The sequence below is a fragment of the Dermacentor silvarum genome, chromosome 3 (assembly GCF_013339745.2).
Source record: "Dermacentor silvarum isolate Dsil-2018 chromosome 3, BIME_Dsil_1.4, whole genome shotgun sequence".
NCBI lineage: Eukaryota > Metazoa > Arthropoda > Arachnida > Ixodida > Ixodidae > Dermacentor > Dermacentor silvarum.
This window is the reverse complement of record NC_051156.1, coordinates 151,637,022-151,663,166: the sequence shown is the minus strand read 5'-3', so window position 1 is coordinate 151,663,166 and position 26,145 is coordinate 151,637,022. Positions and strand designations below refer to the sequence as shown.

The 26,145-nt window shown below is 48.3% G+C and overlaps 2 protein-coding genes across 2 annotated transcripts in view; both read left to right on the top strand.

Annotated features, from left to right (window-relative positions):
• Nucleotides 1-19,302, top strand: part of LOC119445932 (uncharacterized) — a 276,735-nt gene extending 257,433 nt beyond the window's left edge. Inside the window, exon 9 of the mRNA XM_037710238.2 lies at nt 18,738-19,302. Within this exon, the coding sequence (XP_037566166.1) occupies nt 18,738-18,749 (12 nt within the window). The 3' untranslated portion in view covers nt 18,750-19,302. The remainder of the gene's footprint in view (nt 1-18,737) is intronic.
• A 526-nt stretch (nt 19,303-19,828) lies between these two features.
• Nucleotides 19,829-26,145, top strand: part of LOC119444904 (calsyntenin-1-like) — a 246,099-nt gene continuing 239,782 nt past the window's right edge. Inside the window, 1 exon segment of the mRNA XM_049663736.1 lies at nt 19,829-20,122. Coding sequence (XP_049519693.1) covers nt 20,056-20,122 — 67 coding nt within the window. The 5' untranslated portion in view covers nt 19,829-20,055.

Sequence of the window (26,145 nt, the reverse complement as noted above, 5' to 3'; positions counted from 1 at the left end):
GCAAGAAGCGACTTAGATGGGAATACCGTAAGGGAAATGGATGGTACGTGGAGAACCGCGCGCTTGCGCTGTGGTTTTTGCCCGCGCTGCATGTCTCGATCGATTCGATTACCAGCTGGGCGCCATTCAGCGCAAGTTGCACGCAATTCCGAAATGAGCGAGACAGGATCACTGCGCGATGGCCATGGGGCGTAGTTTATACGAACCCCGAAGTTTTGCAGTTATAGAGAGGGTGCGTGTTCATCATCTCCCCCAGCGTGCCCGCCATTCCTCCGCGTACCCGCTATCTCTCGTCAGTGTTTCTTTCTTTCGCTATCGCTCTCTCCCCCTTTTTTTTCTATTTTTATTTCACTATCTATCATCCTTTCTCTGTCTCTCGTTTTCTTTTGTCCCTTTCTTTATTTCATCATTTCTCTCTTGCCTGCTTGCTTGCTTGATTTCTTCTCGTTCTTGCTTCCCATCCGTAGAGCTCTCATTTCTCGTTCAAGCTGGCACCTGCCTCACCTGGACTCTTCTTTCGGCTCGTTACTGTGTGGCCCAGCGTGCCACTGCTGAGAGATGATAGCCACGCGCAGCGCCGTTACTGGAGCTCCGCGGCCTCGCTTGGAGAAGCGGCACTTCTTTTTTTTTTTTTTTTTTTTTTTTTTTTTTTTGCACTTTGCGGGCCGAGGTCTCAAGCTGGTTTGGTTTAGTTCAGGGACGGCCAAGGTTCTGGCGCTATCTCGGCTTTCGCTACGAGGTGCCTCGGCCGAGTTCTGTCTGCGGCGCGTTTCCCTGAATAAATGAATACGCCGGAACCACCGGGAACGGCGCCAGAGAGCGTGTATAACCAGTGCCGTTACACATATTTTATTTGCGGAAAGACGCTAACACTTGGAACGGCGGTATGTGCGTATCTTGTATGGGATTTATTTGCATGCAATGGTGGTGTGAGCGTGAGTTAACGCTTCAGTGATTGAGTATTAAGGTGGTGAGCGAGGGTGTGTGTGTGTGTGTGTGTGTGTGTGTGTGTGTGTGTGTGTGTGTGTGTGTGTGTGTGTGTGTGTGTGTGTGTGTGTGTGTGTGTGTGTGTGTGTGTGTGTGTGTGTGTGTGTGTGTGTGTGTGTGTGTGTGTGTGTGTGTGGTTGCGCGTGTGCGTGAGAGAGAGAAGCCTTAGTGGGGTAAACATGCCCTTTCTATTCTTTCTTTTCTTCCTTTTAGCTGCAGATATATTGAAAATCGGATCGCCAGTCAACCTCTAGATTCTGCAAAAGAGTACGTTTATCTAGGTCAAATACTTACAGGGGACCCTGATCATGAGAAGGAAAATTTACGGAAGAATAAAATTTGGTTGGAGTGCATATACGGCAGGCATTGCCAAATCCTGACTGGGGGCTTACCACTGTCGTTGAAAAGAAAAGTGTACAATCATTGCATTTTACTGGTGCTAATATATGGGGCAGAAACTTGGAGGTTAACAAAGAAGCTCGAGAACAAGTTAAGGACTGCACAAAGAGCGATTGAACGAAAAATGTCAGGTGTAACCTTGAGAGGCGGGAAGAGAGCGGTGTAGGTCAGAGAGCAAAGGGGGATAGCCGATATTCTAATTGACATTAAGAGGGGGGAAAATGGAGCTGGGCAAGCCATGTAATGCGTAGGACAGATAACCAGTGGACCATTAGAGTTACAGAATGGGTGCCAAGAGAAGGGAAGCGCAGTCGAGGACGGCGCAGAAAATTAGGTGGGGTGATGAAGTTAGGAAACTTGCAGGCGCAAGTTGGAATCAGCCAGTACAAGGCAGGGGTAATTAGAGATCGCAGGGAGAGGCCTTCGTCCTGCAGGGGACATACAAATAGGCTGATGATGATGATAATGACAATAAAAGGTTTATTCGATTCTGCACGTATTAACGGTGCACCGCACCTATAGCTCTTCCATTCCCCGAGGGGCAGCGGTGCACCCTGCACCTCCGTGCTCGATTGAACGGGGTGCGCAAGGGAAGGTGCCGCCACGCTGCACTGCACTCTTGAACCTTGCAGTGAGTGGGTGGAGCCTGCCACACCATAACTGGCACCACTTGCACCTTTTCGTTCGCGTTGCCGTGCACCTTTTCTGAATCGAGCAAACTTACACAAACCGAGGTACGCCATCGTGTGCACTGCAACGAACCCATTTGGGGTGGGAGATAACGGGCAGGGTGGTTGCTGGCGGAACGACCACAAATGAAGAAAACTCTGCGCTTTGTTAAAACTTCACTGCTTTCGCGTACACCTAGATACGCAATGATTAAAAACATGCGCAGGAGGAAGCGTATAGGTGTGCTGACCGTGCCAGTAGACGCTCACTAAAGGTCACAAGCGAGAGCTACAGTAGTGAAGAGCGCGTATGCTTTTCGGACATCTCCGCCGTACATTTATCATTTCTCAGCAGACGCCACTTTCCTAGAACCTACGCGTTTATACTACGCGTGCAGCATCATTTCGCCAGAACGTTCCTCGCAGTCGTTGCAGCTTCCTTTAATTAACGCATCCGAGTCGCTTTTTACGCGCATCTAATAAGCACCTCGCGATGGTCCTTCTGCGCTTCTTGCCCGAGCGAGGAATCTCCTCTCGGCCTGAGAGTGTTTTTTTTTTTTTCGCGCTGATTCCTCTCCGCCATTAATTTGATTAACCGACTGTCAGAAATTAGTTATCGCGCGCAGTCAGGAAGGCGGCCTATAACACGCGAGAAATGTACGACGCCGCGCCAGTCGACACGTAAACAGGATGTAAATTACGTGTACGGTGAAAGCCGCGGAGATGTTCGCGGAAGCTGCCCGCCGGAAAGCCCGAAGGAAGCCCCGTTTCCTCGACGTCGGCATGTGCGGCATGTTTGTGTATGCGGAAACGTTGCAAACGTCTTAGGCGTTGTGCTTGCTGTTATAACCACTCAATAGACGACATGCAAACCCTACAAGTGCGCTTCACCAGAGAACTTCAGCTTTGACGTAACCAAGATGGGGGACGTCGGATTAGAATCGTAATTGAAGTGTCAGCAAGAGGGATGGTGACATTATTTTCTCCGCCGCCCATTCCACCCACCGTCCAAGCTTTCAAAAAGAGTACCTCAGTTTTAACGGCGCTACTAGCGGGAATGCGGCCATGTTGATTGGGGCAAGTTAGCTTAGTGGGAAAGCCTGCTTACGGACTTTCGTCTATCATCTATTGGGCGCTGATATCCTCTTAATTTTGTTTTTTGCTTTTCAAAAAGGGACTGAAACATATGGGCTTGCAAAATATTTATCATGCACTTTTCTCTTTCGTGGCAACATTTTCTTCTTTTTCTTTCTTTTTTATTGAAATGAAAATAAAAAGAAACAGATGTAGTCACTCTATAATGCTGACGGTTATGCCTTTTCGCATAGCAGAAATAGCAATATATATAAAAAATATATGTGGTGAGAAAATGAAAAGAAACAACGTGGCAGGGCCAGAAATCCACAGCACGCTTTCCGCTACACCCACAAACATATAAATATAAAAGGCAAAGGCAAGTCGCACCACAGTGCGCTTGCAAACAAAGTCACAAACACGCACAAGAGGCCGCGATGTAGACTGTGATGGGCATGTAAACAGATGACACTACACGGAATGCAAAAGAGTAAACACGTGGTTTTACAAGCGCTAATAATTAAAAATAATACAAAGGAGTTGTAATTACACTGTGTCACTATTCAGTGCGATATCTAGTAATTGTTAAGGGTGCCTGTGACTTCGAAAAAATGTTCGAGTGCGTTCAATGCTTTTCGCTGAGCAGTTTTCGGTTTATGTGTTTGTATTGTATATATGCACTGTTTGTGACACTTATAATGCGTCGATTTATAAGGTGTTTTTTACATTTGTGATATTGTGCCATAGATTTCTGTGTCACCTATATGTGATGCTTCGCCACCTGTTGGTGCCTACGTCTCCTTATTTATTCATGTCAATAGGAAAAAAGGATAACTGGAGGATAACGTGTGCACACTCAACCTTTATTTTCAAATTTTAATGCTAAGTATACTTTAGTGCAATTCTACTTTCTAATCTTGACTCGTTAGTTGCTTGTATGTTGTTGCTGTATATAAAGTGACGTAAACATGAAAAAAAATATGGGCCACTTAAGAGCGCCATCTATCCTAAAAATAAATTCACGCTTTCATAACAAGTATTAAAAACAAGAAATAAATGAGCAATAGATGTGTCCATAAATTATCGTGCGGCTTGTGCGGTGAATTCTTGTATAGAATTCATCATATTTTTTTCTCACAAGATATTCGTTCATATTTCTCTCCTGCTTGTGTTTCCTGCGCATACGTTACCAGAATTGGACTTTTTCTTTTAAGTAAAGCGCTCTTTGTTGAAATTAGTTCGGTTGTTCCGCGGTGAAGACATATTTGCTTTTCACGCGTACATGAATATTTATAGACGAACAGCCTCGGAGATAAAGCTTCCTTTTAGACCATTTCACGCGTAAATCAAAGATAAACCTATGCGGTATTATATATATAGCAAAATTATGCGTAGATGATGGTGTTTAAGGTTTTGTGGCGCAAGGGTCAGTAATGGCCAAAGAGCGTCAAGAAATATAAAATTATGCATACGAGGGAGCGTTAGAGACCGACATAATTCTTGCAGGAAATGTCGGAAGAGCTTAGCCTCGCAAGCTTTAAGGGCAAGCTTCGTTTCATCAGTTCCTGTGTAAATACATGGGAGCGGAGGAAACGTTTTCCTCGGCATCCACTCCACTGATTTTGATGATGTTCGTTGGTTTTAAAAGGAAGTTAAGATCTGCCGGCTGTAAAGAGCCGGGGCCGAATGAAATGCCCAATATCAGGATTGGCTGAAATTTTCTCGAACGAAGAAATCTAGTGTATGAGAGGCTTTCGTTAATACTGATCCACACTTTTTATTTGGGCTATCAATTTCTCTTTACAAGAAGTATTAAATGTCGAAAGAAAAAGCAAAAAATCTGAAGCACCGCATTTACTACTGCCTAACGCAACAGTTTATAACGATATAATAATTCCGCAATGCGGACGAATTTTGACATCTAAAGCTAACAAACTTTCCGAGCGATTGTTCGCCGCTAAGAAATTTATTCTATTATTTTGCGAAACAATCGCACACTCTTTGTTATTCTCTTTACTTATCTATTCTTCCCCATTTCGCTCTCCCCAAGCCTAGGGTAGCCAACCGGGCCCGTCCTTGGATAACCTCCCTCTCTCTCTCTCTCTTTCTATGTGTGTGCATTTTCCTTTATGTCTCCCCTTACCTCTTCCCCAGTGCAGGGTAGCAAACTGGTTATCTATCTTCCGGTTAAACTTCCTGCCTTTCGCATCTCAATTATCTCTCTCCCCCCCCTCTCTCTCCCTCTCGCACAATTTTGCAAACATTCACGCGCATTTGAACAAGGAAGTCGGAGTTGGCCCCGAGGTGAATGTTCCTCCTAAAGCCGTGTAAAGGAAGCCCACAACATTCGATGGGGGAGAAATGCAAAAGAGCCGTGTATTAGGTGCACGTTAAATAACCCCACGTGGTCAACATTAACCCGGGGTCCCCCACTACGGCGTGCCTAGCTCATAATCATATCGGGGTTTTGGAACATAAGACCTCAGAAATTAATAATTTTATTGTGATAGCAATTATATGGACACTTCAACCGGATTTCTGCCGTCGTCGTCGGCGTCGCCGTCGCCGTGAGGTTCCGTATAGATTCCAAGGGCGATAAAATCGTCGCCGCGCGCCGTATGCGCGAGCGAAAGCCCGCGGTGGACGCGCGCTATCACGGAGGGCGAACTCCCCCGCGCGCTATCACGGAGAGCGAACGCACGGCGGAAAGCAAACGCGACCGTCGCGCGAAAGGCCGTGGGGGTAAGGGAGGGAGGGAGGCGGGGCGGCGCTGTGCTCCGGCACCAAAGGCGTATCTTGCCACTCAATCTCCCACGCGAAAGCAAGAAACGGGAAGAGGGGGGGGGGGCAGCTTCTCCTCTACCAACAACTTCTCTGCACTTTGCCCGCCGGTGCCGGTCGCCCGCACTGTCTCTTATCTCCACACGGCTCTGACCTTTGTATGCGCTGTGCATTCGCCGCTCAGTTTCCATTGAAGCGATAGACCGCGCGAACCTGCGTTTGCTGCCAGCGTTTTGACAGTCGTTGGCTGCGGTCATTCAGCGTGATCTATTCATGTTTGCTTGTGCGCGCTGACACCTCGATTGTTAATTCAGTTAGTAAGCCAATGTGTCCAAGTTTATGCAGCCGATAAAACTACTATCCCTACTCCGAATAGCTCTCTACTAATTTGCTATCGCAATCGATGCTTCGCCTTTCGGGCGAAACTGCGACATTTTTTTTTTGAAGCACGCAACAGAAGTGAGACCGTTATTATGTACCACAGGATCTGTACGTTGCAGAAAAAAAGTAACTGATTACAATTACATTTACTCAAATCAAAATGTAATTGATCACAGTTACCAATTACTGCCCCACGAAAGCAACAGGGCAGTTACTAAAAAAAGGAACCGATTACCTTTGCGCTACTTTCCTTCGAGCTTTTATAAATATTGCACGAATACAGTAAACATGTAAAACGAGCTAGTATTGGCTCTTTCAGTGCGTCGTTGCAGCCATTCACACGTTGTTTAACTGCACTAACAATCGTTCTTCAAAATTTTCATCGTTCATCTTCCCTCTTTTTTTTTATTTCTAAAGACGTCAGCAGCGACACTTGAAACTCGCTTGATAGGGGCGCTAGAAGGAATGGCGGTGTTGCAGCATATGAATACCTTACGCACGCGATCATGGTAGCACAATGAGTCAATGACGCTATACTCGCCGTCTGGATGCTTTATTAATCGTAGCGCTTCATCGTTGTTGTAGCTCGAAGAAGACGCTCCTGATAGGCAAAAGCTAAAAAAACACGTCCGTGGGTTATTTGCTGGCAATAGCTTCCGAAGTGGCCCTCGGTGTGGAGTCCACAGAAACGCCAGTTCAATTCGTCGGCCAACACCTGGAACTCTTACCGGCGTCCTTTACTCGTTATTCATTTGGACTTAAACCGAAGAACCATAAGGGACGCAAGCAGAACGTCACGTTCCTCTAAAAAGGTGGCTATATCTGTAATGTGGTACATGAAATGGACAATCCAGCTTCTGCGACACCCGATGTAGCTCCGTGGAACAGGGTACAATTAAGTGACAATAAGCCTCTTGGTCGTCTGCATAGCCCGGTTCCTCGCCAGGCGAACGCTCAAGTTTCCCGACTTCGTCGCACCGATGATAATCAAGACGATGCGAGTCTCGTAGCATACACTGACGCCAGTGTTAATGGTACCATGATTCACACAGCTCTCGCGTACCCATTGATACCAGAGGCAGGCCAGACGTGCTCGTATGTTGCCGATCCTGCACCGCCGGCTTATCTTGCCGAGCTTGCCGCCATACGGGACGGCAAGAACCGAGATACGTAGGGTATCTCGGTCCTCTCTTCTCTCGGATAGCATTCACCGTATTGCTGCCACTGCGAATTTAGTGATACGCGTCCAGTGGGTGCCTCGAGCAGCCCTGCCGGGTCTACTTGAAGCACATTTGGCAACCCACCCTGAGAACATAACGTACCCACTTCCGCATTTTCCTGAAGACGCCTGCGGACAACTGCTCCGGAAAGAAGAAAACCTCCGACGTACCACACGAGCTCTTATACCTCCGTGTGGGTCAGACCTCCCTGGTGGGTTTACCCGCCGATAGGAGGTTACATTACGGAGGCTGCGTGTCGGGGTCGCGCTCACCCCGTCTGTGACCGGTCTCTGGGCACAACAGTACCACGGTCCCTATGATACATCGTGCCAATTTTGTGACATTACAATTCAAAATGTGACAGTGACACGCCTATTATGGACGTGCCCAGGACTTCACCTAAGCCGTCTCCGCCCCTACGGGCAACAGGCCTTCAGCCTGGCCGCCCACCCGACCTTGAACGTTGGATTCACGGACCACATCATCGTTCACTTCTAGATTTTTGCATGAGTCAAGTCTGTTCGTGTATTTTTGACATGCTTTGTATTATGCCTAAGGGCAAGCTTTCGAAATTAAAAAATTGAAAAAAATTATGGGCCATTTTACTCTGCAGTGGGAAGGTGGATGACCAGTGAAGCTGTTTAGCACGTAGGCGCGTTGCTCCTCAGGAGTCCGCACTGTACGCGGCCTCCCCATTACGGTCACAGAAGAGAAGTGAAATTGAAAATGGAGAACGGCATCTTGGTCTTTCTGGTTTGTTTATATACTGCCACCACGGGAGAGCGGAAGGAAAGGAAACTAGATACGCAAGCGCTTGGAACGTCGACAAAGAGAGGGCGGTGCGAACGTAGACATGGCCGACGCAGGTCTCAAAGTGGCAAATCTTTGAGAAATCTTCGTTATCTACGTGGGAGTCTACTGATCTTGAAAATGGTGCCTATTGATAACTAATCTACTCAAAATACATATCCGAGGGACGCCGACGAGCCAGCTATGGTAGTAGACGACCATTCCATTCCGAAAATTAGGCATTCCTATAAACACTGAGAACATTCTCTCCTTTGGGGCATCTTCATTGCTTTATAGCCACAGGAACGTATGCAGGACCGTATGCGAGCTCCTTGATTACACAAGGAGAATACCTATTTAATTTACTGATTTATTATTTATTATATTACAAAATTCCAATTTACGTTAATTTACTGATTTATTCTTTATTAATTTACAAAATTCCAAATAAATTGATGCAAAGTTAGTATCTTCTAGCCTGATTTCCTTTCAAAAAAGCACGCGTTTTCCTATAAGAAAAAAAAATGTCTCTAGCATCAGTTTGTTTCATTGGATAATTTCAACCGTTACCTCAAGTACTTTTTCCCTCAAGTTTTCTCCCCCCTCCCCACGCGTTTATCGCCTGCATCTTGGCCGCAGTGTGTAAGCGTCATGATAAGCAAGCAAGACGACGACGAACGCGCGAGCAATGGCACGAGCGCATTCGCGCGGTACCTGAGTTTTTGTTGACGAGCAGGAACAATAGAAACTGGCATTAATAGTCGAGTCCCCCGCCTAAATTTCTTGCACCGATCTGGTCTGGCGATCTCCCCTTGTGCCATTGGAACGAATGAAACGATAAAACTGATGCCGGCGTTTCTCCTCCCTAAGAAAAAGAAATTTCAAATTGCAATGCGACAGCTTGGGTGCTGTCGGAGCCTGTGCTTGGACACTCACACAGGAATGTGTGCATCGCGATAGGAAATTCATTGTTGAATCAAACCCATTGTTAATCTGTATGCCTCTTTTTATATATTTATTGCCACTGAATTGTATTAGAATTTATTCGCTTTATTATATTTACCAAATTAGCATTTGCTAAATTTATTCACTTAGGATATAAAATCTGCCCGACTGGCCGATCCCCGTGATTATGCGCCATCATCGTCATCATCATCATCATCATCATCATCATCATCATCATCATCATGGCACGAGCGCATTCCACTGAGTTTTGTTGACGCAGAACAATAGAAACTTTAATAGAAACTTTATTGGAATGTAAAAGATATTAAGGAGGGGTGGTCGGAGCCTCTCAGTCCAGGGCCCCACTGGCCTCTGCCGCCTGCCGGACCTGGCTGATTAATGACTTTTGTCTTGCCAGGTCGGAGCGGGCGAGCTGTGCCTCCCACTGCTCCATTGTGTCACTGGTATTTGGTCTATGAGGGTGCTTAGCGCACTCCCAGGTTACATGAATTAGGGTAGGTGTGCCACCGCACCAAGGACAGTTGGCCCTATAACGAGTGGGATACATGGCGTTTAGCAATTTTAAATGGGGGAATACCCCAGTCTGTATTTTGCGCCAATCGACGGCCTTTTCCTCGCTAAGTTGTGGGTGAGGCGGCGGGTATTTTCTGCGGACTCCGCGCTGATGAGCAAGCATGTCTTTGGCATTTAAATTGGTGGAATTTTGTGAGGGATAGTGCGAGTGGTTGGGGTTAGAAGAGGACGTCGTCGCTCGGTTAGTAAACCCTCGAGCTAACGCGTTAGCCTTTTCGTTCCCCTGTACCCCCGCGTGGCCCGGGAACCGGAGTAGGCGATGACGGTGGTTGAAGGATTTGGGGATTATCGCGAGGCTACCCGCAGTCACGTGCCCCTGAAGAAACATGCGACATGTCTCCTGCGAGTCCTTGACAACGACCGAGTCCCTTTGCGAACGCTCCGCGTGAGCGAGTGCGATCACCACTGCTAATATTTCGGCCGAGGTGGGGGATCCCACCGTGGCCGATGCGGTTATTTGCTGCTGGCAGATCACGTTCACGACTGCCAGTGCGTACCTCCTTTGATAGCGCTGCCCGGTCGCCTCTGCATACACAGCTGCGTCCATGTAGTACGTGTTGTACCTATGGTTATTAGAGTACGTTGATTGAATATTGTTGTGCGCGTGCTTTGCTCCTTTCTTTGTTGTACTCGGGATGCATGTTCTTGGGAATTGGGGCTACTGTAATTTTGGATCTCACCGAAGATCGAGAGGTACGGCCTGTTCGGTGATATAAATGGGGTATGCTGGGATATTGAGTCTAGCCAATATTGCCCTACCAGTTTTTGTGAAGCTGAGGCGTCCCCTCTGTCGCATCAGAGTGGCCTGCCTCAGTTCGTCGAAAATGTTGTGCACTCCCAAAGCTAACATGCGCTTCGTGGAGGTACATTTAGGCAGGCCCAGAGCAGCTTTGAAAGCGGTTCGTATTATTGTGTTGGCCTGCCTTTCCTCCTCCCTGTTCAGGATTTGGTACGGTAAGCCATACATGATTCGACTAACCACTAAGGCCTGTACGAGCCTTAGGGTATCGTCTTCTCGCATTCCCACTTTTAGATGCGTCACGCAAAGTATCATTTGAGCTATGTTGTGGGTTGTGGATTTCAGGGTTTTGAGCGTCTGTACTGCTCTCCCGTCGCTCTGCAGCCACAAACCCAGGACTCTCATCGTGGGTACCTCTCGGACTGATTGGCCCTCAACTACAATGTTAATCGATCCTCAGGATTTGTAGCCTTTCGCGTGTATCCGGATGACCTCAGATTTTTCGGGCGCGCACTTCAGGCCGCTCCATCTGGAAAATTTCTCTACCGCTAATACTGCGCTTTGGAGCGTATATTCCATATCCCCTAGTGAACCTCTGCTCGTCCACAGCGTGATGTCGTCCGCGTAGAGCGTGTAACCTAGGTCGGGTATCCGATCCACATCGCGTGCGAGACGACACATCGCCATGTTGAAGAGCAGAGGAGATATTATCGCTCCTTGAGGTGTTCCTTTGTTAGGCGTTTTAAATAAATCCGATGTGATTTGGCCAATACTGACGCTCGCCTTGCGGTTGGAAAGAAACGCTCTTAAGTAATTCTATGTGCGCTCACCACCACCCGCGAGTTCGAGTTCCTCCAATATTGCGGCGTGAGAGACGTTGTCGAAGGCTCCATTGAGTCCTACTTAGAGACGAAATTCTAACTAATATACCGTACGTACGGCGACGAGATTAGACGCAGAACAAAAATGCACGGAACCCTAATAGCAATACACACCTTGCACGGAACGCTAGCCGTAAACAGCTTCGCTGTAAGATATAATTGCTTATATTTCAACCCTCAAAATACTGTTTCTGTTGCATTCGCAAAAGTAAGTGTGTGCGAGTCACGTATCATGCAGACAGACAGGAACCTGTAAGCTTAGCGACCAAAAATTTGTCTATATATGAGAGAAATCAGAGACTGCGCTTGGCGAAGAATTGAGCAGGAGCTCTTGCAGCCTATGGTTGCCGCTTAAAAGCGTATCCAAGGGAGGTGTGCAAAACTCGGGTTTGCATGTCGAAACAGACGCTTCCACGAGGCTGCCACGTTGGGCGACTGTGTAGTTCTCGTCATATTCAAGTGCTAAAAGATACGTGTCCTGTTACAGCCTGTCCAGTCAATAAAGCAACTGCTTACATGTAATCGGTTACTGAAAAATGTAATTGAATTACAGTGACCATTACCGAGTAAAAAAAGTAAGCAATCAAAATTACCAGAAAATGTAATTGATTACAATCAATTATTTACATATAATTCGTTACGCACAAGTTTGTTGCTTGCTAAGTAAATTTGCTTCCAACACTTACCGCTTTCAATCTCGCATTGTCAACATACCCTAAGATATTAAATTGAGTTGATTAAAGAAGCAGTGGATATCAGATGTGCAGCTTCTCTAGATCTGGAGTTTTATCGGTGACTTTCACAGATCTACTCATGTTCACCTCACGTTGCTCACGTTGTACGCCTCACGTGCTCACGTTGGTTTCGACGGGAATTGAGGGCGCAGGCTCCTTTCCCAAGCGCATCACCCCTGAAGAAAGCCGAACGCCAGGTCCGGGGCACGCTTGTACCCATTTGAACCAGTGGGTGCCCGGCGGCGGTGGGAATCGAACCCATAGCCTCCCGCAGCCGAGGCGGGCTGTTATCTCCACTGGACGGCCTTCAAGAAAATTGGACTGCTTTCTTCTTTTTTACAATAGCCGGTGTAATAGCGACCTACCTATTGCTTCAGAAGTGTATGACGCATCAACATAGCTTGACCCGAACTCCCCCCCCCCCACCCTTTTTTTTGTGTCCCCTTCAACCAGGGATCTCCAACGCGCAGCCTAATTAAATTCAAGGCTGTTGCGTGCCAACACGACAATCTGGTTATGGGGCGCTCCGTATAGTTGCGGGCTGCGGAATAATTTCGACGACCTGTGGTTCTTCAACGTGCACCTAATGCAAAGCGCAATGCATCCGCCCGCCATTGGAACGCAAGCGCCAATGGCGGGCGGATGCAGCTAACCACGACGCCGAGCTAACTCGAGATATCGAACGCATGCGACAACGGCGAGCCGAGGAGACGGCGTTGCGGGCAGAGCAGCGTCAACGTGGCAATGGCGGGAACGCGTTCGCTAACGACGTCACTAACGGCGCTGCCAATGGCGCGCGCGCTTGGGTGTGACGTAGAGAACGACGTAACTGACGGCGCAGCCAATGGGGACGTTTTTCATTGGCTGCGCAGGGACGAACGGTTTTTCGTTTCGCCTAGCCATATACAGCTTTCGCTGTAAAAACCACCCGGATATGTCATTAGCCTTCAGGCCTTATTCCAAAAACTGGAATAAGGCCCAAGTGCCCAGTGCCCCAAGTTAGGTTCTGACCTTTGTTTTAAACCCGCCGCTTCAGACGAATTTCAGAGACTTGAATTTCAGGAGCGTGAATAATTAATCTCGTTGGTGAGATTTTTTTTTGTTTGAATCATAAAAAAGGAAGAACGCTACTAACTCACTTCCAGAAACGTTGCCCTCCTTGGGGTTCAGAGCGGGGACCGCCCCCTTACATAAGCCATCGGAGTTCAGGCTGCTTTCCCTGCATAAGGTCCGATTGCAGTATTGGTCGATGAGTTCTTGCAGCTGATCGATCCGTTTTCGCCGAGTCGATAACTATATAGGCTTGCTCTCGCGGCTATGTAAACGGCTTCTTCAGACGCCACCTCGCTACCCAAACAAAACTCCCTGGCGTTAATTAATTAGTGCGATGCTTCGGCTGAATACCGAGAGGCCCTTAACGTAAGAGCCGCTGTATTTGTCCAGACAGTCTATACCGAATACTTGCATATATAAGCATCAAAATAGCATCAGAATAGTCTTTGCCGCCGTCTGCTGTAGGTGCAGAAACGCTTACTTGGCGCTGTACAGAGGCGGAGAGCGCGGTTGTCTGCGGCCCTCATTTCCGGCGGACGTTGCCGGCGTCTCGCCGACGCGGAACAGGCCGCATGGACGGCAAGGCTGGCCGGCCGTGGCGCGGTGGTCAAGCCCCACGGTGCCGCTATAGCTTCCTGCTGCAAGTGGCAGGCCGTGGGTTGGCGGAAATTAATGCTGCCGCAAACTCCCCCCCCCCCCCCCCCCCCCCCGGCCCCTCAGCTAACCTCTGTGCCGGCAAATCCTTAGCACAATCAGTGCGGCGCGGTTGTGCAACAACCCGCTCGGAATTTCTGCAGCGGTGCCGGACGCGTCTTAGTCTCCAAGGTCGTTCCTTGTGGAAATCGCCGGGGAATGGAAGGAGCTGGGGCAACGCGGTGGGGAAACGTTTAGGTGTGCACGGGACGTGCGAGAAGGTGTAATGTGTCTTTCTTCCTTTCTCTCTTGTAGTGCAACTACTGATGTTAGGCGTGCTATAATAGTTGGCCGCTAGAGTGGCGAAGCGTGTTACCAGCGCGCAATTGCTTGGGGCACGACGGGTGGACACAAGGTTGACAGTGACGGCGGAAGCGGAAGGGCAGATTTGGGCGATTGTCATGCCTGCCTTGTGTACTCAGTGTCTCGTGTGGCTTCCTGTGCCCCGCTATGGTTTGAGCTGGTAATGCCTTTCACACTCTCTCTCATCTATCTCATCTTTCTATTCCCTCTTTCCAGTCCCCCAAAGTAGGGTAGCCAATCAGACGCATTTCTGGTTAACATCCCTGCCTTCTCTCTTTCTCTCGCCCTCCTCCTTGTAGTGCGCACACCATCCTCGGCCCCAGAGCAAAATAGAGAGGGAGGGAACGTTTATACTTAAGGGACAGAGAGGCTATTACGAGATGCATCCATCTAGCTTTGCAGCTATAGTCAGCGCTGGAGGAAGAAGCAGAAGGAAAGAAAGGGGAGAAAGATGGATGATGATGAGGATAGAAGGAAGAGGCGAAGCTCACGGTGGAGTTGGTCTACTCAAAGTGCAAAGTCACAACCCTGCAGCTCTTAAGGAATATATTGCGAGGCCCGGAGGACCTTACTTGATCCCCGCTCCCACCAAGGGCGTCGAATAAATTGCTTCGACTACGCGGTTGCTTGTCGTTGCGGTCAAGGGCAACAGCCAATCAGTATCGGTCGGGGACGCTTGGAGGGCTCCAGTATATGCCTGTATCTTGGTAAGATAAGCTGCTGGCATTTGGAACATTCTGCTTGAAATAAATAGGCTTTTAGTTGATCCTAAATAAAATTGTATAATGGTCTGCTCCGTACCACCATCAGTTGCACTTCGATCCTCGAAAAGACAGGACGTCTGTCGATGAGCGCCTGAACAACACTTCGCAATGTGGTGAACGCGGTTTAAATCATGGACCCGGGACCCCCAAAAGGTGCTAAAATGCTAACGCACTTTTATCGCATTTATACCGCTAAATCGCCACAGACATTTTTAAGGAACTCCTTTCTCTGGGCATCGCCTTCGTGTGCTCAGTTCCCATTCCTTCCTCTCTTATTTTATTTCCTCTCTCCCACTATCGTAATTAATTCACTTTAGCCCCTTACCCAAGCACAGAGCTCCCAGCCAGTCTTTTAACCTCCCTGCGTTTTCTCCTCTCTTCTTCTTGTCATTATTCCACTTCCTCCTCTTCATCATCATCATCGGCTGAGCTGCGAACAAAGGAGGGAAGGGGAAAGATCGTCCACACTTTAATTAATTAAATTAAGCTCTTGCGTTTCGCTCTGGCATGTGAAGTTGGCTAGTAACCGTGACACTTATTGCAAACTTTCAAAGCAGGACGATGCACCTGTATACACACTGCATGCATTACAAATGCGCACCTGTATGGAGGCCGAGAACAGCTGCAATGAACCAAGACCTGCGAGGGCGCATCTGACCATTTCTCCAGTCGTTCGCGTCCGTAATGGTGGACGGTTGCTTGAATCACTAATGTGATCATTAATGACATACAGTGCGTCGTATGCGGAGAGCAGAGGCAATGTAGCCGCTTGTTCCTCGTGTTGCTTTATTTGCCGTTAAGAAATGATCGTTGCGTAGACGATAGGTCGAAGCTGAGGAAGAGCTAGAAAATGACTTCGCGTTGCTTACTTAAAACGTAAGACAGAGTGAAAGAAAGAAAGAAAGAAAGAAAGAAAGAAAGAAAGAAAGAAAGAAAGAAAGAAAGAAAGAAAGAAAGAAAGAAAGGGAATAGTAGTAGTAAGTAGAAGAAAAAGTAAACGTAGTTAAGGAAAACCAGACTAAACGTAGTAAAGAATTGTCGCACAGCGCATGCGCACAGCTACGAGCTGCTCTCGTGTATAAGTAAGGGCACTACCCACTTGGAAGCCCATAATCCGAAGAAAAAAAGAAAAAAAATTTAAAAAGGATGCGAAGAAGGGGTAGCGGGAAGACCACTATAATTTCCCTTCCTCAAGGAGAGGAGAAGGTAATTAAAGTGTGTGTTCTTGAGGAATTCGAATGTTTGGCGTGCGACGTTCGTTGTATTTAGTTGTCTCGAAAATACAAGATTTCGTATGCATTTTGGGGTGGCAACGGAGATGACTTCGTTCGATGACAGCTTCGGTGGCAGCGAGGTCGATGGAAATGGAGCACTGTGAAAGGGAGGTAGCGCCAACTGTAGGCTCCATATATGTGACGTTGCTTTTACAGAGAGAACGAGAAGTGAAGGAAAGACAGGGAGGTTAACCAGACACACAAATGGTTTGCTACCCTAATGCAGGGGAAAAGGGGTCTACAAGACGAAAAGGAGGAAAGGAAGCACCTTGAAACTACACTCGTTCACTTCGATCTGTCGACTTATAGTGCCAGAAGTATATAATGCACGTATGGCTTTCTGGACTTGTGAGGCATGTAGCTAGGCCATGGTTCTAGGTACGTTTGTTCCCGTGAGTGCCCTTGAATCGAGGCAATCGAACGTGATGCCTGGATTCAAGACGGCGGTGATCACCCTACCGGGTTCAGATGCGGAGGAAATTTATTTATGCAAGTTTCTCCTAAAGGCCTTCTGGTTGAGGGAATTACATAGGGGGGGGGGGGGGGGGGAATCTGGTACAACTGAGGTTATAGCAGTGTGAATATGATTTTAAGAAAGCGGTAATTAACAGATTAACAATGTAGGCGTGTACAAGATTCACAATAAATTAATACGGTTATAGCTTTCTAGCTAAAGTGGGGTTCCGCGTTTTCTTTCAGTTGGTATCACTTTTTATGTCGCGAATAATGTCGTCATGTGCAGCTGTTACTTATTCTTCTCTTGCTATCCATTATTCGTATCTCACTCACTCACTCACTCACTCACTCACTCACTCACTCACTCACTCACTCACTCACTCACTCACTCACTCACTCACTCACTCACTCACTCACTCACTCACTCACTCACTCACTCACTCACCCTGCCGTGGTTCTTCGGAGGAGCCCTGTATACAAAGGGCGGAGGCTTCGAGTTCGAAATTGCGCCTCGAAGGGGAGTAAGGGAGAGGGCTGCGAGTTTTAACTCTTCGAATTGCCGGAGGCCCCCCGTGCCGGTGGAGTCAGTGCGCAAGACACGGAGTTCTCGGCGTTCCCTTGAGATGCGCTCAGGGAAATAGGGATAAACAGCGAGCGGACAGTCGGTTCACCCTTTATATATATACGATCCGCGGCCGTGTCTTTGCATTCTTTCCTGTGTTCTTTTTCTTCTTTTTGTCTAGCAGTCTCATAAAGCCTTCCCAACCGGCTGCTTCTAAATTCGCCTCGAGAATCACGCGGCACGCCTGGGAAACAACTCTGGGGACCGAGGCTTTCGAAAGAAATACGTCTTTCGCGGAAACTTTAGGTCCGCTATAATCCTGCGGCTGTTTTGCAAGAAACATAAATTCGCTTACGCAATCTCCCCCTCCCTGCTTTCTTCTTTCCTTTTCTTTGATTCGTTTTTGAAGTAGCAGGTAATATCGGCTTTGATTCCTTTGTATTCCGCGACTGCACTGAATATATTACATTGCTCCGTCCGCGTTTACATCTCCAAGACGTGCAGCTTTTCTTGGTATGCCGATTTGCATCCAGAGCGCTGCGCGACAGGCGGCTAATCTAGTCGCGCCTCGTTTATCTGCCGTTGATGCAATGAGTTAATCCATCCTATCATCCACTGTGGAATTAACGAAGGTTTGGAATTGCTTATATAGTATTATATAGAAAAAAAAAACGGGGAATGCGGCGGATGAAAATTCAAGACGATGAGCAACTCGAGAACAAGGTGAAAGCAGGAGCCAACGTTTCGACAAGTGGAAGCTGGCAAGGCAAGTTCACTTATCGACAAGTCCAAGATAAGACAAGTCCACTTGTCGAAACGTTGGCTCCTGCTTTCACCTTGTTCTCGTGTCGCCCATTATATAGTATTAGTAAGATAGGTTTGGATTCTGAAGTTGCAATGAAGCATTCAGTATTCTTGGTTTTGAATAGAAATCTCCCCGTGTCTCGGCTTTGACTCGCCGAACGCAGCATTTTGTTATTTATGAGAGTAAGAAAGGTTACTATATATTTCTCTTGGCGCGGCTTCTTTTCTGCCGCAAGTTAATTTAGCTTCGATTACAATCACCGATTAACTTTAAGAAATGGTTTGATACACTTTGGTAAGCTTATGAAGACGCCCCATTTCACCTCTTGTATTATATATTTCACAAGAAATATTGTCAAGGACGACATTGAGTTAGGTGGTATGACCTGATTAAGAAATTGTTCATCTGGCGCAATGAAGGAACTTTTGTGTTTCCTTAGAGACACTGATCAGACATTTTAGTTGAGTGTTGTGTTTTGTGTATGTTGTGTATCTTTGTTGGGAACTGTGCACGTCATTTGATTTTTCATCCTATCCATCTGCAGTATTATGCTAGGCATGCCGCCAGGTGAACCTCTCCAGGATTCCTGATTAAATCTCTCTCTCTCTCTCTCTCTCTCTCTTTCTCTTTCGCAGGCATACGATTGAGACGGCATACGCCAAGATAGCGGTGATTGGCGATCCCCGGGACCTGCCTTCGTCCCTCAGCGACCATAAATCAGGCTGATGATGCTTCTATACATGTCAAACCATTTACAAGCTTCCTTATTTGTGCTCCTTGAATCCTGAACCACACGAACGTTCCGAACATGTTTCTCTTTTTTCTCCTCTCCTAACATGTCAGCAGCTTATCGCCATCCCCCGATACAGCGCTTGCGTGGTGCCGATATTTGACGCAAAATATTTTTTGACACATGTCTGCGAGCATATTAATTTTTTCGCTTGTACCCATAGCCATTGGCGAAACCAGGGGGTGGCAGACCGGGCACGTATTGGCTACGCCACTTCCTCTAGCGCTGTGATGGGAGGTTTCTGCAGTTGTACGTCTTTTCTGCGCTAACGTCATATGTACTAATGGTTGGAGTTAATAGTAAGAAAAGGAATAATTAAGTGATTCTAGCAAAGGAAAACAAGAACCTCCTGTGACTTCAAGATGTCACTGATACACCTGTGCTTGTCCTGCCTTTTGTGTACAGTACCCAAAGACGAGTATAATAAAGCCCATAGCTTGAATTTACTTTTATCGTACAACGCACAATAGAGCTCCGTCTCTCAACCGATCTTTTTTTTTTTTTTTTTTCCCCTCCAAGCCGCGCGGCCATCTTCTTCTTGCGTCTGCACCTACCATCTTGCTCCCAGATTCCCGTATCTAATATCGTGTTTACTGCGGCAGTGCTGTGTGCCCCCGTTGAAAAACATGTAAAGGCGTTTTTCCGACGCCTCAGGGCCGCGTCGTTCGGAGCCGCGCATTCCCAGAGAGACCGCGAAACTGAAAAATCGAACCAATCCCTGAAACTCTGCTTCCCCCAGCGCACAGGAGGGCGAGAGCAGTAGCGGAAGGCAGTCCGAGAGAGACAAGCACCGAGGAAGAAAAAAGATCCGCTCAATCAAGCTTCCGGAAGTTGCGCTTCAGTCACGTGCCCTGGGCAATGCGCCTTGCGTCACGTCCGCCCATACCGGCTCTTTTCTTCCCTCACTGCGCGCGCTCTCGCTCGCGTCGGCCCCCTCCTCTCCTAGAGGTCTCCGTGTCGCCGTGTGCGGAGAGCGCAGTCGTCCCTTCGACGAACGGAAACGCCCGGGGAGTCGTCTTGGCACGGGAATTTTACACGGCGTGCCCCAACAGCAGCAGCCGCCGCCGCCGCCGAAGCGTTTCTCTCTTTTTGGCTTTTGTGCGTGCGCCTTATGGTGAGCCGCCACTGCCTGTGATCCAAACAATCGCCCACTGGATGCGATCATGAAGTGTGCTGCCCCAGTGCTCATCGCTGCTCTTTGCGTCTTCGGAGTCACCGCCGCGCTCAAAGGTAGGATGGCCCCCCTTTCGCGGACGGCTTCTGTTGTTTCCCGGCCCCTTCCCGTGTGTTCGTGTATGTTCCTATGTGTGTGTGTGTGCGTGAGTGGTTGCGTGAGTTGTGTTGGTTGTGTGAGTCGGCTCTCTCAGCCGCAGCAGCTAGGTTTCCATATTTGGCGGATCTGGAGCAGTACGTGTGCGCCCGACAACTACGGCCTCTTCTTCCTATGCGGCTCTCGTATCAACCGCCTGTACGCCAGCTCGTTCCGTAGACGCGCCGCTGCGCACGTCGGCCTTCGCGTCGCGACGGTGGCTGCGGCGATACCACATAGCTCCTTCGAGCGGGGCCGCTCCAAACTCCGTCGGCCGACTGCGAGAAGGTGCCTCCGAGCAAGCCGCCGCCGCCGCAGCTAGGCCTAACTCTCCGAGCAGCAGCGGGCATCATCTCTGCGCGGCGCGCTTCGATCCTTTTTTCGCTGACGACGCCGCAGCTCGCAGAAAGAGCAAAACGCACTTCCTGTTTGTAACCGCCGATACATTTGCATCCACTGACTCACAGACGTCTGTCGTTACGGCGATGGCCATTTGTGCGCGCAGATGTTTGTTTACTGCATGCATACCTGCCGCAGGCTAGTGCGGCCAGCGCTCTCCCTTGTAAAACGCTTGTTACAATGAGCGTCGAGGTTGCCATTGGCAACGCTATTTGGCTCGCCCGTCGCTGTTTGTGTCGTTGAGCGGTATCCTCGTCGGCTTTCTCTTATGGGCCACCAAATGTCATCGCGATCGCGTACAGATGTTTGTTTACACGGGGTCTACCTGTCGCAGTGGTTGAGTTTAATGTGGCATTGCTCAGCACACTGTTGCCTGGTTCGTTTCCCGACCATGGCACCCGGCGCTACGTTAAGGGTACATTGCATACGCTCTCGTACACTGACCAATGTGAGGTAAACATCTCCAGTTGGGACGAGTTAATTCGAAACCCCCCACCAAGGCACGTCTTTAGCACATATGCAGCACAGGGACGTAAAACGTACGCTATTAGTCACTTTACAATACTCGACCTGTTATCTTTTCCCATTTAGGTAAAGTTGCGAATGTGTACGGTTTTGTTAATACGAGGCTTTCGGGGCCATCGTGAACTCTTTCCGATGCGTATAGGCTTCCGAACATCGTTAATGTTTTGTAGTTTGTACTTTTTTCGTCGTCTGCAGCTGTTCGTGATACGCTGCAGGATAGGAGATGGAGCAGATCATCCTGCAAAATTAAATAAATCGATGCGTAAAGAGAGCCGTGCGCATCCCTAACTTCGAGACAGAACACGGCCATTGGAATTCGCCCGAGCTAAACTGGATCCCTGGTGATAAGGTCCCCGGCACCTACGATACTGTTTTCCGGTGGCAGGTGGCCCAGGGCAGCTCTCAAACGCAACCTCGCGCCGTACGTATGCCTATTTGGGTCAGAATAGTCACCCACGAGTGATAAAACCCTCCGTCTGCGGCGGATGACCCGGTCATAGCGTGCTGCTCAGGCTGTCTACCACCAAAACGATCATCATTAAGCGAGGAAGCCCCAAAGTACGCAGAATGGGAGCGTGAAAAAAGAAACACTAATAATAATAATGGCAGCCCACTTTCGGCGCGCGTATCGCGACTTCGCGAGCTCAAAGCAAGCCGCCGTCGTCGCCTGCTGCTTGGAAACGTAGCTCGCAGGCTGCTTCCTTGCTTGCTTTGCTGACCAGCCGACTTCATTCGCCCTTGCTTGTGTTGCCGGCACGGGGAGAGGCCGATGTGCTTATAGTGCGAGGCCGTACAGCGGCAGAGCGGCATAATTATCGCCGGATTCCAATCGCCCCCCTAACAACCCCCTCCTTCCAACTCCGCCATTAGTCCGTTCGTTTTCGTCAGGTGCAGCTTCAGCGCGACCTGGTAGCTCAGGTTACTGGCGGGCGGTTCGTAGCTACGTGTCTGTGTGTTCCGATGCCTGTGCGGACGGATGAGCGGCGTGTGCCGCGCACGCAATTCTGTCGTAATGTTTGGGGGGGGAGTGAGCGTGCGAAGCTGAGTCTATTGGCCGTTCGCTGAATCATTTCGTTGTCAGAGAAGGGCGAAAGTGCAGTTCTCCCAGATCGGTAGTTATCGTCACGGTCAAGTAGTCTATACGTCGGAAAATTGGTGCATACTGTGACTCGACGGGGGTTCTTTTGCTGTTGGGTGGTCTCTGCTAGTAAGCCTCGCTTAATGACGCAAGAATGATAGTGCAGTTTGGGTGGATTATCATTCCTTCGCAATGTCTCAGTGAGTCTGTTACGTCAGTGTGCGGTCTTGTAGGATAGCGCCATCGGTGTTCAAAGCGAAACAAGACTCCATTTCTTGTACGCAAGAACGACGGACCATGTTTATTGATGAGCGTAGCGGTGCCAAATAAGCTCATTAGAGGCGCAACACGGCCACTAGTGACTCTTGGGGTATTAGGGCCGTTTGAGATGCAGAACCGGGCTTGTATAATGACTCGAGGATTGCAAAAGTACCAGAAGCAGACTTCGAACAGCAACAAACAGCGACGCACAACTTCGACTTAGCGTTTTTGGGGGATAGTTAAGGTTTAATAGACATATGTGATGCGCGACCTCGCAAAACAGACGTCGTGTTCAGCTAGCTCACATTGTCGGAGCATTTACTTAATTTTGATTGCGCTTACAGAATGCACTTCGCTTGTTCCCAATGAATAAAAACAGTCTTGCACCGTGACATTGAGTACTTCTCCGGTGTGCCTACGTAGCTGGACGTATACGATCCATCCCAAAGAATGTTTAGCCTATGTGCTGAAAAGACGCGATGCAGACCAACGGTTGATGCAGACGTATTGCGGCGGCGCTGCCGTCGCAGTCTAGTCCTGCTCTGAAAGGCCCGTATATAACTTGCATGCAAAGTTAATACATCGTCAGAGCAGGCAACCGCAGCACTGCCTCAAGCCGCCTTCGGTTACACCTTCTGTACAGCAGACAGTGTAAACATAATTACGTTAAATGGAAAACGAGAAATCCGCCCAAATGAGACATTTTCCATTTATTTACTTCTCTCCACCTAGCGGGTTTCCGCTGAACTATTACGTTAAACATAATATGACGCTACCTCGTGGCGCCCGATAATGCAGCGTTGCCGTTAAGCTTGTATCATCATACCCGCTCACTTCTGCAACCGCTTCGTGCTAGTTTACGCGACAGCGTACTCTTGCAGGCTGTTCGACGCAGTGTTCAGTCGGTCGACAGGAGCCGGCGGTATCCATGGAGAGATGCGTTCCATCGTGCGTCCCTCGTCACCGTGCCGTTACCGCGGCGGGCGCGTGACAAGATTGATGAGTGCCTCTCCTTTTTATGACGGGAATGCGTCGGCGAAGTTGACGACGGCTCCTTGGTTACGGGATGGCGGGATGATGTGTATCGCGTTCCTTGCCACCGGTGTGAAACCTTTATTCGTCGCTAATGCGGCGTTGCTCGAGAACGAAATGAAAAACAATGCGTGGCATCGAACTCACGTGCACGCCTTTGGCGTTGAGCACGGGAGCTGAAGCGCGGATTTGAGTCTTTATACACCAAAGGGAAGCACGTGATCAGCTTAAACTGAAGAAGCATTCAGCAGAGATTGCTGCTGGACACTTTGTTGGTACACAAATATTTAGAACGAAAGCAGCGCAAACTAACGCGACAACTAAGAGAGGCTGTCTATGATCCTTGTACCGTTCGTTTGGGCTGTTTTCGCTTGAACTATACCGGGTGTTTAAAATTCAGCTTTACGGAATCTTAAAAAAATCGCCCTATGGTAGGTAGCATACTTCTTATCGTCGAGCTGGGTTATTCGAAGAGGCAGACATTAGTAGCACGAGAAATCAAAGCACATATTCAAATAATTAACAAAAATTAACTAATTAACTGCTGAGTTAATTACTCTACGGCACATATTGCAATTTACGAATTATAGCCGGCGAGGTTGCAAGACGCATCCACTTGAAATGAAATTCCAGGATGACACCAGTTTCGAGATATTATTTCCCAAAGTGCGGGACGAAATACATGGGCGTTCCAGTTACTTATGTGCTTCAGTGTATAAAACAACATTTTGGCAGAAAAGTAAGCGGAACAACAGTGCATATTTACGGCGAGTTTGATGGCGCATATCTCCAAACTGGTGTCATTCTGGAAATTCATTCCAAGTGGGTACGCCTGACAAGCTCACCGGCCACGATTCTTCAATTGCAATATGTGTCGTAAAACAATTAACTAAGAAATTCATTAGTCATTTTTTGTTAATTAGTTGAATATGTGTTTCGATTTCTCGTGCTACTAATGTCCGCCTCATCGAATAACCGAGCTTAATTATAACAATCATGCTACCTGCCACAGGGAGATTTCTCAAAATTCTGTGAAACTTAAAAAAATGAACACCCTGTACATTCGATGGGAATTCGCATATGCGTATACGATATGCGATTTAACAGGTTGCGTTTTGTGTCCCAGGTAGCGCCCGTTTCGTATTCTTGCTTTGTCCTCGTTCGTGTTGCGCTGCCGTTCTTATAACTAAATGTCTTAATTTCGGGTCTTTGACATGGAAAATATTATTATCAGCAGAAACTTGTAAGGGCGGATGCCAAGATATCTATAACTGCTGTCGCGTGTGTTCCGGAAACATGGGAAAGTGTTAATCGTGCAGGCATGTCTATCTAGGTGGCTTCTTTCCGATGATAAGTTTCGGAAGGTACACTTTGAGGGACTTGTGCATGTTGACGCTGTTAGCGAACAGCATACCTTTCTTGCGTCGCCACAAATACTTGAATGTGTTTTCTGCATTGTTGTTTCCTTTTTTTTTTTTCGTGAAAGGTGTTTGCATTCGCTTGTGTAGGCTGACTCCTTAGCTCTGCCTTTACTGCCTAGCAAATGTTTGGTTGCCCTTCGCCTAAGACGTCATCAGCGCCAGCGCGCCCTTCAGGCTAGTATATATATTACCGTGCAGACTATATTCGGAAGCCGGCGTCAGCATTTCGTTTCTGCTGTTGTTGAAACCTGGGTTTTTGCGCGCCCTTCGAATAACTACACGTTCGCGGCTGCCGCCCCTCGGATTCTTTTTCTCATTTTCGCGCATTTTGCAACGCTAGCGAAGCTCTTGCCGGCGGAACCGTCAATGCTGATAACAAGGTCGCTGGTTCGAATCTGAGCCTCAGCTAATTTCTCTCTCTCTCTCCCTTTTGCTGGTATCTCGGTGCACCACTCGCGCTGTTTCGAAAGCACGAGGCTTCTTCTCTACGGCGTGTTTTGCAGTTTATATGGAGATTTTCGGCGTCCAAATCAGTGAAGCAAACAATCAATCGGGGACGCATGCAAAGTCTCGAAGATGTCCGCAGCACTTTTCAGCGGTTGCAGCGCTGCTAGGTCCGTAGCCGACAAAGTAAAATTTTGATGCTCTACTCAAAGTACGCGAATTCTCACTTCTGTGTACTTTTTTCTGTTTTTAGAATGACCCGCCGTTTGTCCGCTTTTGTGCGGAAAGATTCTTGTCATATCTTCTCATCTTTTCTATAGCCTTACCCTTCATTGCTGAATAGCCGACCGGAGAGTTACTCCTGTTAACCTCTCTGTCTTTCATCATTTCTCTCTCTGTCTCTCCCCTCCCCTCTTCTTGCCTCTTTCCCTATGCCTCCTTTCCCCCATCGTCGTTTCATCTTCACACTACGATTTCCTCTGTGCACGGTAGAAGGTCAGGACTCCTTTTCCCCATAACGTGTTTCTCGGCTCGAAGACTCCTCCTGCCTTTCCTACAATAAAGTGTTTTCTCTCTTCTCTCTCTCCTTCGGTTCAAAATGGCGACGGCAGGGGCTTATTCCTCTCTTTCTCTCTCTCCTTCGGTTCAAAATGGCGACGGCAGCGGCTTATTCCTCTCTCTCTCTCTCACTGCCAGCAGTCATTATGCGCGCGTCTGCTCGCGGGGTCGGCGCTGCTTCTGCCTCGGCTCTCCTAACTCGACCGGAGCCGCGCTCTCGCTGAAC